Raw genomic sequence first — 17,209 nt, 5'->3', positions numbered from 1 at the left:
AATAATTAGACCCTACAGTATTTCAGTTACAGGCCTCTACCAAACGGTTGAGATGTCTGTTCATAGTAAACCTGGTAAGTACAACATTCACGAGGTCACATTAAGTGTTAGTGAGTTCAGCTTGATGCATTTTTCAATGACATATAGTGACTTAAAGTGTGGTCGACCAAATGGTTGAGTAGTGCCTTAAAGGGTTAAATCAGTAAATCAGTAAATCAGTGATAGTCACCATTGTGACTACGGTGGTTTTACACATTTACAATCACTGCTCTTGAAAACAGTGCTGCCATTATGAGTTAAAAAAATGTAGATGCTTAATTTATGACCACGCATCATCCAGAACTTTTTTTGAGTGTGACAGCTGTTATTACCATTTGGATTGAAAACAGCAAAGAATTCATTAAGAAGTGGGGCTTAGCCTGGAGCCACTATAAAAACGGATGATTCTAAACAACTTGCCTGTGGTTAATTATAGCCATAAAATGAAAGACTCGACAGGAGAGTGACAAAGAGAAGAAGTACCTGATTTATCAGGAGTGTGACATGGATCTGGAGTCTACCAAATCTTCCATAAGGCAACATTTAAAGCAGACCAAGAAAGAGAAAGGAGTAGTAATAACCAGCTTCGATAAAACGAGGCATGGTTCCGAGGCTGTGTTTAGAACGACACTAGCCCTGAATGAGAAACACAGGCAACTCATTCATTTGAATTTGAGGCAAGTCTGGCAAATTCAGCTCAAGCTGAGCTCAACTTTTGCCACAACGCAACGTGACATCTTCTGGCAAGGCAGAGTGGTGGCCTGTGTTGTTTTAATGCAGGACTGTTTTTTAGTCTGAATGCCTGCTAAGCTCTGAATGAGTATCAAAACATGGAGAAAGAGAAGTGAAATAATTATAAAAGAGGGCTGGGCACGGACATAATAATTACTGCACCATAATCATATGACGCTAAACACTAAATTGCTTTGAATGTTTTACCCGAGTACAAACTTCTTTAATTATCTGTCATTTACTGTGATAAATGTTGATCAATTACACTCTTAGAAATAAGGGTTCCAAAAGTGTTCTTCTACAGGGCTGAGGTTCTACCTGGAACCATTTGTTTTTCAAGGCTTCTTGGTAACACCAATGGTTCCAGTAAGAACCATTTTGATACAGAGAACCCTTTAAAACCCCTTTCCTGAATAAAGGTTTTAAAAGGGTTCTTGGTAACACTAAGGGTTCCAGGTAGAAAAGGTTCTACCTGGAACCAAAAAGGGTTCTCCTATGAGGACAAGCCGAAGAACCTTATATGGTTCGACTTAGCACTTTTATTTCTAAGAGTGTAGTTGTTGATAAACTTTTTGACCATAAAGCCCCTCCATATTAAGAAATCTGGTTTTGACATTTTATTAAATCTCTCACGGTTAAAGTCTTTGCTCTGTTTTCATTGATTTGAGAACATCTAATCTGTGTTTAAGTTCTTTAAACTCATATCCTTAACTCTGTATATTCTGTAACAAGGGTGGCCAATAAGATTTCTCAAACAATGAAAAAAAATGAGCAGAGCTGTCACTTAAAAACATGATTTCTGCTCTAACCCAACAAGTTCCATAAAAGAAAATATCCTGTATATACAGTATGAGAATTAAAGTAACAGCACGCAGCTATATGTGAGCATGGGTGTAGAGTGGAAAGAGAAAAACACAAGTACAAGGAAAAGAAGGGGGGAGGAAATGGAGAGAGAATGGGTGGGGAGAAAGAAGCAAGAGGGTGCTCGCTTGGCACAATGAGTCCTACTTGTTAGCCAGTGACAGTGTCAGGGATCGTGACAGGGTCCAGACGCTAGACACCAGCTGCAGCGCCTCGTAAATAGACTGCTGTCTCACAGGCACATTTGCACAGCAATAGTTGCACGCACACACACACATGCACACACAGAGGCATGTGGGCACATGCATATACTATGGCAGGGCAGGCACATAGACAGACACTGACTTATTGTCTCAGCCAAATCTTGTAAAAAGGACAGTGAACCTCTTTGTGTCCCGTTGAAGCTCCTGTACTTCACGCACACGAACCGATTCAACAGAATTTCATCCAAAATAATGTAATTTGTATTCATAATACAATAAAACGTGGGATAATAACTGAATGTGGACGCTTCACGGAAAAGAAAACAATCTGTGTTCGTGACTGTGTGGAACTACAAGGCTTGGCTTTCTTTCCCAGTGCTTTTGCGTTGATGTAAACTTTGTGTTTGTCTGCATGCGAGTGTGCATTCCCTTTTCCCTCCACAGTGATAATGGGGGGGGGGCAGGATATGCTACATCTTCTCTGTGGTGCATGGAGGGAGAAAAGGGAAAAGAGTAGGAGAAAGTTGAGTTTTGGGAAGGAGGGAGTCGGGGGGGGGGGGGGGGGGGGGAGAGCCAAGCTGGACGGGAGGTGAATGGGTTAAATGCGCAGGACTGATCCTGCTGAGCTAGCAGCAATACGTTAAAGTGCAAGGTTTCATTGTAGCAGATACAGAATGAAACTCCTTCCCATTAGTCACGCCCGTAACTGAAAAGACTCTTTGCACCGCTTAACCCTTGCTGCGCTGCAAACACACCACAGCAGCGACACAGGTGATGCTCTTAATTAGTCCATGTAGTTCATGGCTTTTGTGTGCAAAGTTGTACATAACATGTACACTACACAGTGACAAAGGGTGCATGTGCCCCCCCCCCCTCCAAAAAACATGCACACTCACACACACCCTTGCCCCCTTTTTCTTGAGCAAGCCTTCTACGCCATGCAACAGTGCACACCGTCTCTGTGGGGCTTAGGGAGGAGAAGGCAAGCATACCCTTCCTCCAGTTAGAGTAGGGCAGAGCCATAATCAGCATAATTATCATCATCATCTTCATCACACTGCCTTAACCAAGACACACCACAGCAAAGTATGTGGTGCAGTGACAAAACAGTGGAACAAACTAACCACATAAATGAGCCATAATTGGGGGGGGGGGGGAGCGTAAGGTGAATCGGTTTGTTAAAAAAAATAAACAAAACATGTTATATTCAAATATGTCTATGATAGTCTAACTAGCACAATCACGATACATAGAAAATTGATACAAGCTGTCTACACTTTAATTAATTCATCAACCAATGTCTATATTTGGGCAGCTGCCCCAAACACCACTGATGTTCTTGGTTCACAAAACCAAAAGTGTGGTTCATAGACTACACTTTACATGAATGTAATCTCTCCAAAACGCACACCTTAACCTCTATAATAGGTCAGACCTCACTCCAAGCCTGTTTTTGAGCTTCAGGGTAGACAAGAAGAAGCCATTTGAGCCATCAAAAAGGAGCATGATCAGCACAGAAAAACCCAGGCCCAATGGTTTGTTTTCACTACAACAGGCCTGATACAGCCATACACTTACAACTCCACATAAACTTAAAGAAGCCCTGAACTTTTGACGAGGACAGATTAGGGGAGCAGGGTGATGTTGTTCCTGGCCTAAAGCTTAGCAATAATAAAACACTTACAATTACCATTTATTATTCTCTCATTTCTCCACTCATTGCATCTCCAGGGACCATAAGCACCAGGTAATAAGAACCCCTGACATTCAGCCTCATATGGATTGTAGAGATGAGCAATGCAAGAGAGTAGCATTAAGCCTGCACTAATAGCTACACAACCTTGTTGGTGATGTTTCTGATGCTTGTGAAGACAAAAACTCTCCCTTGTAACAAATTGAACAGTAATCTCGCGGGTATTTGTTCCGTCTCTCAACTATATCCAAGAAAATGTGGTCTTGTAACTCAATCAGTTAAGATGTTCCCAACTGTAATTATGCTCTTTAACCCAATCGCCTGCACTTTTCTATTCTTGACACACATCATGATGATTGTCAGCGATGACATGTAATACCTATGCATGTTTCCTGATATCCTGAGCATGAGCTGACAAGCAAATGGCTGAAAGGGACCACCCTGACGCACACTGCTACTGCTACTGCTACTACTATTACGATTTGATTTGTCATTGTTGTCAAGAGAATTGTTTTGTTTCGTTTCCCATCCCTCATATAAACCCAGGGGAGACGTTGTACAACAGATATTGTATATTCTAGGGAAAGGTAATAACTAACCACATTTCATAAATGTGAAAATGGCATATGGAAATGCACAAATCAAAAAGGTATCATATACGGAAAGTACATCAACTCCAATCTTGTTTTGCACAGTGATGTATCACTGAGTATATTTGCTTGCTTTTATTATAAGGCCATAACCACAAACAGGTTTTTTTGTGCGAGGCTTTAAGAAATACCTTCAAAATCGTGTAAACCTACAACTGCACAATTTAATCATCTCACGACTTAAACCACAGAGGAGAAACTAAACACTGGAATTACACGGTGCAGCCTCCGACAGAATCAAAACATCCATTACCTTGTCACACTATGGTACACTTAAGTGATTGCCATCACGCTTTCAACAGTCCTTGCTATTGCAGGAAAACAGTATTAGACGGAGGAGGAAAACTAATTGCATTGTTAATACAAGAGGACTTGAGAGTGGGGTTGCAAGGTTATTGGGTGGATTGCCTGGATGACATTGCCAAGCAATATTGGTGTTTGGGATGTCTCAGTATCTGATGATCTGAAGTGAAAAAACTTATACCATACAAGAATTCACAACCAATGTGATTCCTTAATCAAGTCTGGCAGTTCAGCAACTCAATAATGCTACAGTTATGACGTCCAGTTCACCTGCTGCACCCCTGTTTTATTGAGTTTTGAGCTCCTACACCTGCTAATTGTCAAAATCCCAATAACAGAATAACAAAAGAATAGAATATATCAAGAAATATTGCGACAATACTGTGCTAAGTGGTTAAGATCTGAAGCTCAAACACAAGCTGCTGGAAGTAAAATCAGACATTAACGGCGCTTCTTCACTGAGTGCCAGAGACATTGCTGTGAGATAGACAGAAGGCAGAGTCTGTCAGGACTATGAGGATTTGGAGGAAAACTTTTCTGGGTGACAGGCAGTGACATCAGACTTTCCCTCACTCCTCAGGTGAGCGCCTTCAGAGCGTTCTGAAAGTATGGCTCAAGGTCCATATTTCAACCATTCAACCAGTAGCGTAGCTGTTCTGCTTCCATCGTTATTAGCGTAAAACACATCACTCTTAATCTTAAGAAGTAAAACAAAAAAATACTTACTCCAGTCTTGTCACAGAGCCGCAGGGTGTTGAAGGAGCCCATGGCAAACACCTCACCGTCTGGAGCCCAGGACACAGAGGTGACCGGGTAGTCGTGTGACGATGAGGAGTAAAGCAGGCGGCCAAAGCTGTCCCATACCTGTTGAGACAGACAGTGAAACTAACAGCAGCGACAACACACACCTGGACATGGAAAGGTAACTCTTAAACACTGCTCACCTTATATTTACAGTCTTCACCACCTGAGAGTATGAAGTCATTGACTGAATTCCAGTCCACCTTCAGGATAATTCCATCATGAGCCTTCCACTAGACAGAGACAGAGGGAGAGAAAGGGCAAAGAGAGTGGGACAATTGTATTTATCTGAACAACATAATGACACTATCAGGGCCAGATCTCAAACACATTCCCTTCTTTAACTCGTCCAAAAGATTAAACATAAAAACAAACAAGTTCAAGATAAGGAGCATTTATTCAGTCTGGGTCTACATCATCAAGTGTATGACTTTTTCACATTGGCCTCTTTAAGGGTTTCCATTATGTATCATAGTATACTTTAACTTACTGTGTCACGTGGATATTTACTTTTTTCACCCATTTTATATGGTATCACTGTGTGTGTCTTCGGGCACACTCAGGGAAAATGAGTTGAATGTGTGAGAGTATATGTGTGTGTGTCGAGAGCAGGCTCACATTAAACTCTCCACTGTTTATCTAAGGTCCCAGGCACTATTTAGCTTCAAGAAGAGTAATAAACAAATGTATGTGAACAAAAAAAAGATTGGCGTGTGAGGCCCCCAGTGTACTGTATCTTGATAGGTAATTAAATGAAAGAAAATAATGTCACTTTATGAACTTGAACTTATGAAAGCGTCAGAATTTACACTGTAGGAGTTCCAGTTTAGCTGACTTCTCCGTTTCATGCGGAGAAGGCTTGTCTATTAAGGCCGGGCAGAGGAATGAGCCGGGCTGAGATTACATTCATGTAAAATCTAACATGATGCCGTGATGCAGAGTGATTCTGTGAAGCAGAGAGGCAGCAAAACGATGCGCCACCGTCTCTCAGCAGAGCTTATTTAAATCACCTTCTGAATGAGCGATTCATTTTCCCACACAAAAAAAAAATGATGATTGACTAATCACAACTAACAGCCCTAATGAAAACTTTGACTTATTCACATATTATACCTCTTAGAAGAATTGTACCTGTATGACTTTTGCGCTGGGTTGCAGAGGCTTGATGACTAGCTGTTTCCCTGATGTATACAGGATTCTGTCTGAATCCGGACCCCAGGCCACAGAATACACAGGAGAGCCTAGAACACATGCAAAGACAGGTGAATATATGCAAAGACGTACGCAGATTGGCAGAATTTATTAAGTGCATGCCACAAGCAGTCGGATCAGGGCTTCAACACAAAGACTTTGAGTCTTCAGAGGTGTAATATTTATTTCGATTTCCAAGAGTGAACTGATTCCCCCCCCCTCTCTCCCTTTTAAAAACTGTGAGTTGGGATAAACAATAGCTCAAAGACACAGCCAGTACCAATTCCTCCAGTCACAAGGTATCATGTTCCCTCAAGAGATCCCACCTGATTCAGCTGATGGATCAGCATTAAGCTTGAGGGCACACCAGCTGAGAAAACCTGCCTAACACCTACAGTTTAAGTGTGCCCACATGTGTTGCTGCTTTGTGAGGACAAGTTTGGCGACTAGACCTTGAGGAGTAAAAACACTTTGGGGAAAGTGTTTTTGAGGACATTTTAGGAGAACCTCCCCTTACTGTCACACCTTCAAACATGCTGTATGTTTACATGAGGTGAACAAAATTAATTATTGTTAGTCCCTCTAAAACTGGGCTTTTAATGGTCTGACTGAAATTGAGCTCAATCAAATTTGATCAAACTACTATTGCATGTAAACCATATTCATACCGGTCCATATTTGGACTGATGAGCAAACAGATTTTATGCCCTGTCAGCTTACAGAATTTTAAATTTTTAAGTGAATTGACGGTAGAAAGACTCTGAACTAGCCGCAAGCTAAACCAGAGACCACCAAATGTTAACAAGCTGAAAGGGAGCTTATCGCCACTTAGCATCGAGAAGGCAGACAAACGTCATTCAGCAAATCAATTCATCCCATTAGTGCTTGTCAACTGTTACAAGAAGAGTTGTCCAATTGAATGCTGTAGTTGAGATACAGCTACGGAATGGGACGATACCACTTTTTTTAGTGGCTGATACCAATTTCACCAAAACCAATATTAGTCCAATACAGCCATTTTTAGACCATTTATGAACTATGAAACCGTTTTGTGACGACTCATTGCAAAGACACAATTCTCCACCTTTGTAACGAATGTTGTTCTCCCAAATAAAGAAATAAATAAACAGCCCCCCCAAAAAACTCAGATAAAACACTTTTGATAGACTAGTGTAGTGCCCGTAGGAAGTATGTATTCGTACAGTGGGAAGATTTTTAAGTTATGGTAATGAATGCGATAAGGAACGTAATGGCTAACATAATATAAACACTGTGCAACCTCATTAGGCACAACGCAATTTTCTTTAATTTTCCACTGACGTGGCTGACAGTCACAACAGATAGTTACACTAATGCTAATCGAAAATGTAAAAAATTGCATTGTGCCTAATGAGGTTGCACAGTGTTTGTATTATGTTAGCCCTACGCTAATGCTAATCGTAGCCTCGCTAGCTTACCTTTGAAAACTGCTTATGCAGACAGACAGACACACAGACGCAACTTGCTCTATAGATAGATTGTTGTTTACATCGTGAAGCATGCAATATAAAAGATTCTTGGATTATATTGGATTTTCCATTTTCATCTGATACTGACCAATACCGATTCCCATCCCTACTACAGCTCAACTCCCAGTGACAGTCGTACAAGAATGCACATACATGTGTGTGCAGAAGTTCACAGGAGCAAAGCTATCTATAGATGAGTTGTGACAATGTGCATGTGGGGGGAAGCGGGGCTGACGCTTAACTCCACTGCAGGTGCATGTGGTTTTTCACCAATGCCAACTGGTCACATGACCTAACTCTGGCAAAGACGATAAGAGGGGTTGAGACAAGTTCCGCTCACTCGCTCACATCCAACCCCTTCCTGGAGCTCTCTCAGTCTCTTAAAATGGGTCCCCGACAAGAGCAGCCCTCTTCTTGTGCTGTGTGCTCTGTGTGGTTGTGTGTGTTTGGAGTTCAAAGCTTCCCCGAAGAGAAGCAACACCTGCAGTGAGCCGAGTGCCATGTGGAGAGGGCGGTTTGTATCTGCAGCGATGCCACTGTAATCCAGATGTTCTACAAATCTGTACCTCTGTTGTGCAGCTCATTCTACAAGCAGCAAGCTCGGGCCAAATGTTTTTACATACGAGGACTAAATTGATGTCCCCCCCCCCCCCCCCTGCCAGTTTTTCCACTGCACCCCTCATTCTGCACGAGTGTGCCATCCATTTTCCCAGAGGCCAATTTTCACCCACCCCCAAACGCCCCTCATCTCTGTCCCACATCTGAGGAGAAATATTTAATAAGTCAAACAGGGCAATGAATCAATTAATAAGTCTGCCATAATGCTGGAGAGAGAAATGTATCATTAGGAGCTTTTTTTATGGTATTTAATAAAACTCCAATCATATACAGCTTTGAAACTTTATGATGCTTTTAATTTAAAAAAAACACAGAGCAGGAAGACCAATTATGCGTTTGGTTCGACTGAGCAAGGCTACATTTAACATCCTTATACATGTACAAACTGTACATTCATACATACACGCACAAGTCCACACAATCACAGAGTGAAAGAGAGAAGAAACATTTTACGGCTCTGTTTCTCCCTTTTAGCTTTTCAAACATCCAGTGTTCAACATTTAGGGGGATTTATAGGACGTTAAAATAAAATAAGTTGGTTTTAAAATAAGCCTTAGAATTTTAGAATAAAAGCTATAAAGCTAAAAAGCTGTAGAATAAGTCTTCTGAGATGTAATTTAATCAAGAGCTTTGCTTTATGGTATACGTTGCCACTGTTTTAACAGCAGCACAAAGAGACAAACCAGCCAGTGTGTGCATTTGACAATTTGAAGTGGAGGCTTACTAACAAAGAACAACATCCTTTCTGGTATGCTAAGGCCACTGCAGTTTTCTGACGCGCTAGGGAAAAGGGGGCGGTGGGCAGAGGAGTACTTTGTTTACTGCAATCTATAGTCTCACCAATAGATTAGATAGTCAATTATTCTTACAGACTGGCCCAATACAGACCAATAATATTTAAATCAAACAACGTGTAAGAGGTACTTCTCTGTATTGTGAGATTTGGGAATGTGTGTCAATCATGGAATTACACTGTCCATGTTCTGGGACAGTTATTTTGAACACAGCAACAAACAAGACCCAGATGCGGAGGTGAACATGTGAGTCATAGCACCAGAGGTAAAGTAAGGTTTCCTTGTGAAACAAGTCTTCTTAATCAGGCCTCTGCTTCTTGATCATGTTCTCTCTGTCTCAGTTTTTTCTCCAACAACTCTATTACTAAAAAAATAAATAGAAAATAATGTGTCTGCATCTCTGTAGATGGCTGTGAGGACAACCTTTGGACATTACTTTGGACTTTTCGGAGATTAGGACTTAGCTTTGACTTAGCTTAGGACATGGTTGAGGTTAGGACAAGCTTTAAGTATTTAGTTGTGATGGTTACAGTTGGGGTAAGGGACTGGGGAATTGCATGATTTGAGTATGTGTGTTTGCGTGCATGTGTGTAAGATAAACCAGAAATACAGAGTGTGTAATTGGTGGCAGAGTGTTGTGTTGTGTTTACTAAATGCCTGCAGCTGGCAGGTCAGTGACTGGCTTCACATGGCTTCTGCTGCTGGCTGCCAGCTGCTATGGTTATGATCTTTAGTTTCAATCAGTTAAAAATTCTAAAGATTGGCTCTTTCACACACTGCCGTCCAAGAAGCTATGGCCACTTTACGTGTACAGGTCTATGTTTTTGCTTTGCTTTGGTCAAAATACCATAAGGATGAAGCACCACAGCAATTCAATCACCCTGTCAAAACAGCCCTGTTCAGAACGCTCGGTTTAGTAGTATCTCTTTAGGTTCACCTTAAAGGTCCACCTTAAAAAACAAAAGTAAAATAAAACTTAAGGGACAGGAAATGACATCAGCCACAGAGGCTACTGGGAGCCAAAAGCAGTTAGCATTTGGAAAAGTGATAATTTGCAGGCTCTAGCAGGCACATTGCCGTCATATATATCATGTATCCACTGGACAGATAAATCCTCTGAGGCTGGAGTTTGTGTAGGACTCTGTGCTGCACTGTGGAGCCAAGAATAGAACTTTTCGCGGACTTCCGGTTTTCAGATACTGTTGTCCTCGCCTGCACTCTCACATAGACAAAAGACAATAGACACAGACAAAACGGAGCTCCGCAAGACAACAATTCCAGGAATTAAGCGCATTGTGACGTTCCAAGGAGCGTGGAAGTCAACATTGCGTGTTTCAACTCCTGTACTTAGACTAAGGAGGACCAAAAAAACATGAGTGAGTCATCTTTTTTCACACTTTGCCGAATGATAGAACCTCCAGAGTCCCAAATAAGGATTTAAAAGATTAAAAAGTTGATTTTGCATAATATGTCCCCTTTACATGCCAAAATACAGAGCTACGTAAAATATATTTTAACTGAAGCATGCCCCTGACAGCAGCTTTAGATGATGTACCTGCATTTACAGTACACTCCAGCTGCTAATTCACAATTCCTTATTATTCATTAACTACCACTTATCTTTTGGAGGTTGTGGGCTGAGCTGGAGCCAAAGACGGACCAGTCCATCACAGACTACTTATAATGTAAGAGTGATTTGCAGTCCAAAAGAAAGACCTGTTGGCTGCTTAAATGAATGTAACTGGTGAAAAATACTGAAATACCTCACAGAATTATTATTTCTATAGGTTCAGCTAATTAAATTGGTTGGCTGCAGCCATCCATTCAGACAGAAATCATGTCACCCACTAAACTTTCCTCCCGTCATAACAGCTGTCATTTTCAATTACAATAATTGCTAATTTTTAGCATCACGGTGCAGAGGATTTTACATTTTTAAAAGTGTGCTTCAGTGATTCTATGTACATTTCCTGAATTAATGATAACAATGTCAAATAAACACACAATACATATATGGGTTACACGGGTTAATTAGTGTAAAGTATAACAACAATCTTTAGTCTCACCTTGGCTGGTTAGTGTTGAGCGCAGCATGCCACTTTTTGACCAGATCTTGATCTGTCCGTCTTCTCCAGCTGAGGAGTCAGAGAAACAGTTTGGAATAAAATCCATGGTAAACATATTTCAAGAAGTGAATTCACGAAATTAAAAGTTTGAATCAAAATCTTTGATGGCAGTTTAGATAAAAGAAAAAAAAACATGTGAGCCCTGTTATCTTCACCTGTGATAAGAGCAGTGCCGTCATAGTTCCATCTTCCAGCCAAAACGGCTCCATTGTGTGCTTCAACACTCTTCTCGATACGCCCCATCTTTGAGACCAGGTGGAACTTTCCTGTAAAGAAACAAAAAAAAGGCATATTGAACAGATTTTCTACACAATACGACTGGGCTAATGTGTGGCTCTATAGTCTGTATTCAGGGGGAAAAAAGCGTCTGCTCTAAATGTACATGTACATTATATACAGAATAAAACATTAATGTTTTAGAAATAATATATATAATAAAAGAACCGGATCCCTTTACATACAATTAACAGCAAAGTTATATGTTCCCTTCCTTGCTATAAAACAAACTTGTAACATCAAGTAAAAGAGTGAAAGTGGTAGGTTCCTGTTCGTTAAATTTTCTGTTTGCTAGACACAGGGGGTGATCATGCATGGAGACAGCTATCAAAGACGCTAGCTCAACATATACTTTGTGGCAATGTGTATTAAAGAAATTCTGAAAGTGCTGTGTAATTTCTGGAGGCCAAAAAACTGCAAATCAGCACGCTGCTGCTTTTTCCACTTCTAATTTTGGACATCTCAACTAAAGTGGACGGTATCGGTCGAACAGGTAGAGAGCGCAACGGGCGTGTACGGCTTTCAAATTCTACTAACTCAACGATTAACTTGTAAAAATATAATTCTGAATGCGTAGTACATGTGCACTCACGTTAACAGTCCTCATCCATTTAGCCAAACACGGTGTAAAATGTTTCACTTTGTCATATATCTGCATACGTTTATGATCTCTGATGCTGATAAGTATTAACAGCATCAGCATATATATAAGGATATATATTATCAAGTATAAGCTTTCACCCACTCAGCAAAACCATTGCTGGCAGACTTAAAAAAAAAAAAAAAAAATTCTCCCCTTAATAAAAAGCTACATTTTATTCTGAGCAATAATTAGATCATATTTGTTTAACTGGAAACAAGGCAAGAAGCAGAAGAAAGTTGCAAAAGTGAATTGTTACAAGAGTCTTCCCTACACTTTGGTCTGCCAGAGAAAATTGCTGCTTCAGTTTGTGGGTGTGTTTATGCAACCCAACACTGCCATTAGTGTTGTGACCACACGCTGCCTTCCATAACAGTACATCCATATTCTATGTGTTTATATCTAATATAGGCCAGAGAACAGATATACAAAGACATATAGATGTACGTCATCCACAATGTGTTGCCAAGTTTCAGATTACAATGATGGAAAAACAAAACAAAAAATAATAAAATCAACTTTTAGTGATTTGAACATTGACGGTCTGCTGAAAAGAGGAGGGACTGACATACTCTTTAGAGTGCCACTAACATAATTAACTGATGTGAAAATAGTAGAATTAGCGTGCTTCTCTCGGACAAATCAGACAAAACAAGTTTTACTGTACACGTATCAAACTAAACTGTATGATTTCTCTCAACTATGAGGAATAACTTCATTATTCATACAAAAACTAAACAAAACACGAATCCTCTTCAGTACAAAAACACAGACTGAGCAACAACAACAAAAAATGTTGTTACTTTTGACTAAATCTCTCCAAGGATTTGTATTTCTCCAGGTTTGGCGAACAGAAACCGGTAAAAGTAGCAGTTGCCAAATTCCCACAAAAGTACTGGATGTTCTGCTTATCAGTGCTATCTGCAATACAAGGTTCTGTAAAGATATTTTCAGTTTCATTTTAAAGGTCACATTTTGTCCTACTGTATGTCATGTTTTGAAAGGCTTTGAATTTCTCAGTAAACAGTAGGAAAAGAAAAAAACTTGTACTGATAGTATTTATTTTACTTTTGGCAGCGGCAACTAACTAACTAACTAACAAACTAACTATTTCTGTTGTATATATTATATCTCTCTGTGCCATTCAATTTAGATTAATGTCAGACTGACATGTGATGTGCACTGACTTTGGAAATATGACTCATATGGCATTGTCTAAGAAAACTATTATTCAATTCTGTTTTAAGGAGGAAAAGATCAACACGGTTATTGATACTATCAAAGTGTGATAAATATCTGTAAAGCAATAAATCAGAATCGCTTTACAAAAATAATCAGCACCAAAGTATAATTGTACACCTAATTGTTACAAGCATAGCATCACAGACCTCGATCAATACTGCTCTACATAAGAGTGAAAAAATAAACTTGTTGATCATGTGCCTGCTGACTGACTGAATATATTGATAAATAAAACTAACTTATTGATTCTCTGATCAAACTCAGAAAAAAGGAAACTTGCCATCAGAGCTGGTGAGGACAAAGACCTCAGCCTGGGTCTGTTTCTTGACACCAACAGTTTTGGGGAACCAGTGAAGATCAATGGGGTAAATTTCCTCTGGCAATTTGACAACTAGACTGGTTTCACTGGTCAGCAGGTTCCATTTGAGGATCTGGTGGTCCTCACTGCATGAGTACAGTTCGTCTGCTGTGGTCCAGCCAACACAGCTCACAAGTTCCTCATGTGATCTACTGTTAAGGAAAGGAATCAATGCATGTTATTGTTTCAGTTACATTAACTTTTATTTGTAGAGGGCCAAATCACAACACTTTACACACAGGCTCTTTACACAGATCCAGTGCCACAAGGGGGCATATCCTCCTCAGTTTTATTTTTCTGCCCCATCTGTATGAGCTATAAACATCCATAGAAAATACTGATACTCAAAAAATGATACTTAATGCTCCTTTAGTTTCATGTGCTGTACAGTCGTACACTAATAAGATAGTAGCTATTTAGACTTTCTGAATGCATCCCTATGTTAAATCAAGTGGTTTTGTTTTGTTAAAATAGTTGTCCCCTCACAAATGTTAAAAACCTGGTGCCAGGTGTGACTTCATATAGTTATGCAATAAACCTTATGGTATGTAATTTAATTGCTCATATGAAATATCATGCAATAAATAAAGTATTCTGAAAAAAGTAAAGACATTTTAGTTTTAGGTTTAAGGTGAGGTGTCAGGTCAAGTCATACCATATTAGGAGTTAACCAGTTACACTAAAAAGTCTTAAAAACGATGACGTTAACAACATTACACATGAAAAGCAACAAGGATATGTTTTGGTTCCTTTAACAGCCATGTTTTCAGTCTCATAGTGGATGCTTGCTCTCGATCCCTAAACAGAGAATACAATAAATGTCAATGGCAGTTATATCACTCTGTTATAAAACAAACACGCAGACAGAAACAATACGGAGAAGGGAAACATTTAAATTATTGTGAACCGTACCCTGTAGATTAGACGAGGCTTCGGTGACAGCGGCAGTGGGTGAAACAAGCGTCTGCAGTTGCTACGTTACCTACCACTGGTTGCTAACGGGAATCCTAGCTCAAAGTGCTAACGCTAACTAGCAAAACAGACACGACTCTGTCGTTACCGACTGCACCGCGACACAGTCACAAATGTATGCGTGCCGTATAGTCCAGAAAAAGAAAACTGAGTCATCATTACATGACCAAAGGAAGCCTGTCTACAGCTGACGAGCTCGCTTGAGTTATATATGCTAACTTTTGGTAGCTCTCTAATCTGGGTCATGCTAGGCCACGCGAGTTATCGCGAGAGTTGCAAATCTCACTCTTTTACAACCAACATGTTTTGTCATTTAAAACACAAGGTACATATATATGAAATTAAGATAAATATAAACTAAACTATAAACTCCTGCCACAGCGCTATAACAGTAATCCGCCGACCCACCGAATAACATTTCATGAAATATAAACGTATCATCGGGGCGGGACTTCTACTTCTACTGTAACCAGGCAACGTTGAAACATACAGGCGTTGAATGTGATAAATAATCTTACACAATATTATACAACTTTGTGAAAAATGAGTTCTACTGTGTGTGTGTTTTCGCCTGGTTATTCTTATCGCATCGTCGTTGGTTTGGAGCAGCAGGGCGGAGTTGGCTGCGTCCCCTTTTTTGAATTTCGTGTTTTCTTCTCCCCTCCTCCTTGCCCTTTGAACGTTCCATGGTGCCTTGCGTCAGTTTGTAACGAATTTGGTTCGACAGCGCAGTTTAGGCGCCATTTACAAGTTAGAGTTTTCAAGTGGGAGCGAGTCGGGATGACACGGGGCTGAGTATTTGTGGATATATTCGCCCGGATTTTTGGATTTACGAACAGCGGTTTTTTTTTCCCACCGTAATTTGGTGCAGAGGAGACTTTTCACAGACCTTGTTCACTTTGTGGAAGGTACAGCGGAACAGTTTAGCTGAGATCAGTGTCTGGGTTGTGTCTATTTGCTGAAATGCACAGCGTTCATTTCAAACAAGACTTAAGTCAGAAACAACAGGCTAACTAGACTTTCAGTGGAGAAAATAAATATTGAGGAACTTAATCAGTGTTCAGAAATGTAAATAGAGTCATTTGCGTTTCGTTTTTTTTAACCGCGTCGTTGTTTTTTCGTACTTTCATCGCATTTGTGGTTGTGTGAGCTGCGAGTTTAGTGGTGCGTTTATCGGTTAAGCTTGAACCGAACGAAGCCTTTGTCTGGTTAACATACACGGCGCAAGTATTCACATGACATCGGCTGAAGTTGAGCGCACGTTTCAATTCCAATAACCCCCGAACAGTGCGTACAGGAAACGTTACAGCGCTGCTTTAGCATTATACAGTTAGCCCGATATGTTAGCTTTAGCTTCGCAGTGTATCTTGGCGTCAGATACGATAACGATATAATCATACGACCGACATAAAAAAAAAAGTGCGCCTTAACGTGGGCAAAGTTGACGCCGCGTTCATATACAAATATGTACATTTTTAACCTCAATAATTTGAAACTCATGGCTGTTCCAACTTCACTGTGTGCTAACAGCGCAACAGCGTTACAATCAGATTACACTGGCTGTTTGAATGTGCTTTCCTGTAAACTAGCGAGTTAGGTTGCCTCGTCTACACCTCCGCCCCCTACATGAAGTCGAGAGGATGAGAGCCTGATGTTGGTGTCACTTTTAGACTTCGATCCTTTTACGACGGTGTCCTCTGCGTCCTCCATTTAGCCACTCAAGATTACCTATGCTAGTTTAGGGACTTGTGTGCGTGATTTCTTTTTTTTACAGATGCGTCTTATTTACGTTTTTTTTTTGTTTTTTTTTAACAACATTACAGTGGTTGTTTGTAACGCGTAAATGAAATAACCCTCCTCCTTCTCCTCCTATATGCACAAGGCTATTAAAGCTACGCTGTTATAGGAGGAGACTATTTATTCCAGTCTTAGAATACTATATAAATCTGTAAAAATGACCTTTGTTAGACCAGAGTATATATTTTTGAAACAACCATTTATTTGTCAGTTCACACGCTACATGCATTTTAGTGTTGAATGCATGTGTGTAAGATATACGTTAATTTACTTAAAAATAATATACTGTACGACAGTGGGATCTGACTGGGGGTAATGATTAAAGTCTGACAACAGGCTGCTGCTGCTGCTGCTGCTTGTGTGACCGACCAAAAGTGGACTTTGGGGAGATTGACAAGCTCATTA

At 40.2% G+C, this 17,209-nt stretch overlaps 1 protein-coding gene across 1 annotated transcript in view; it reads right to left on the bottom strand.

Moving 5' to 3' along the window:
- The window catches only part of ift80 (intraflagellar transport 80 homolog (Chlamydomonas)), a 36,980-nt gene extending 25,267 nt beyond the window's left edge, over positions 1–11,713 (bottom strand). The window contains exons 1-5 of the mRNA XM_083887296.1: positions 11,675–11,713; positions 11,460–11,528; positions 6,414–6,523; positions 5,426–5,515; positions 5,208–5,345 (exon numbers count right to left, since the gene is read on the bottom strand). Of these exons, the coding sequence (XP_083743422.1) occupies positions 5,208–5,345; positions 5,426–5,515; positions 6,414–6,523; positions 11,460–11,487 (366 nt within the window). The 5' untranslated portion in view covers positions 11,488–11,528; positions 11,675–11,713. The remainder of the gene's footprint in view (positions 1–5,207; positions 5,346–5,425; positions 5,516–6,413; positions 6,524–11,459; positions 11,529–11,674) is intronic.
- Between the last annotated feature and the right edge of the window lie 5,496 nt (positions 11,714–17,209).

The sequence above is a fragment of the Microchirus variegatus genome, assembly GCF_963457635.1.
Source record: "Microchirus variegatus genome assembly, chromosome: 3".
Taxonomy (NCBI): Eukaryota; Metazoa; Chordata; class Actinopteri; order Pleuronectiformes; family Soleidae; genus Microchirus; species Microchirus variegatus.
This window is presented reverse-complemented; position numbering and strand designations above follow the sequence as displayed.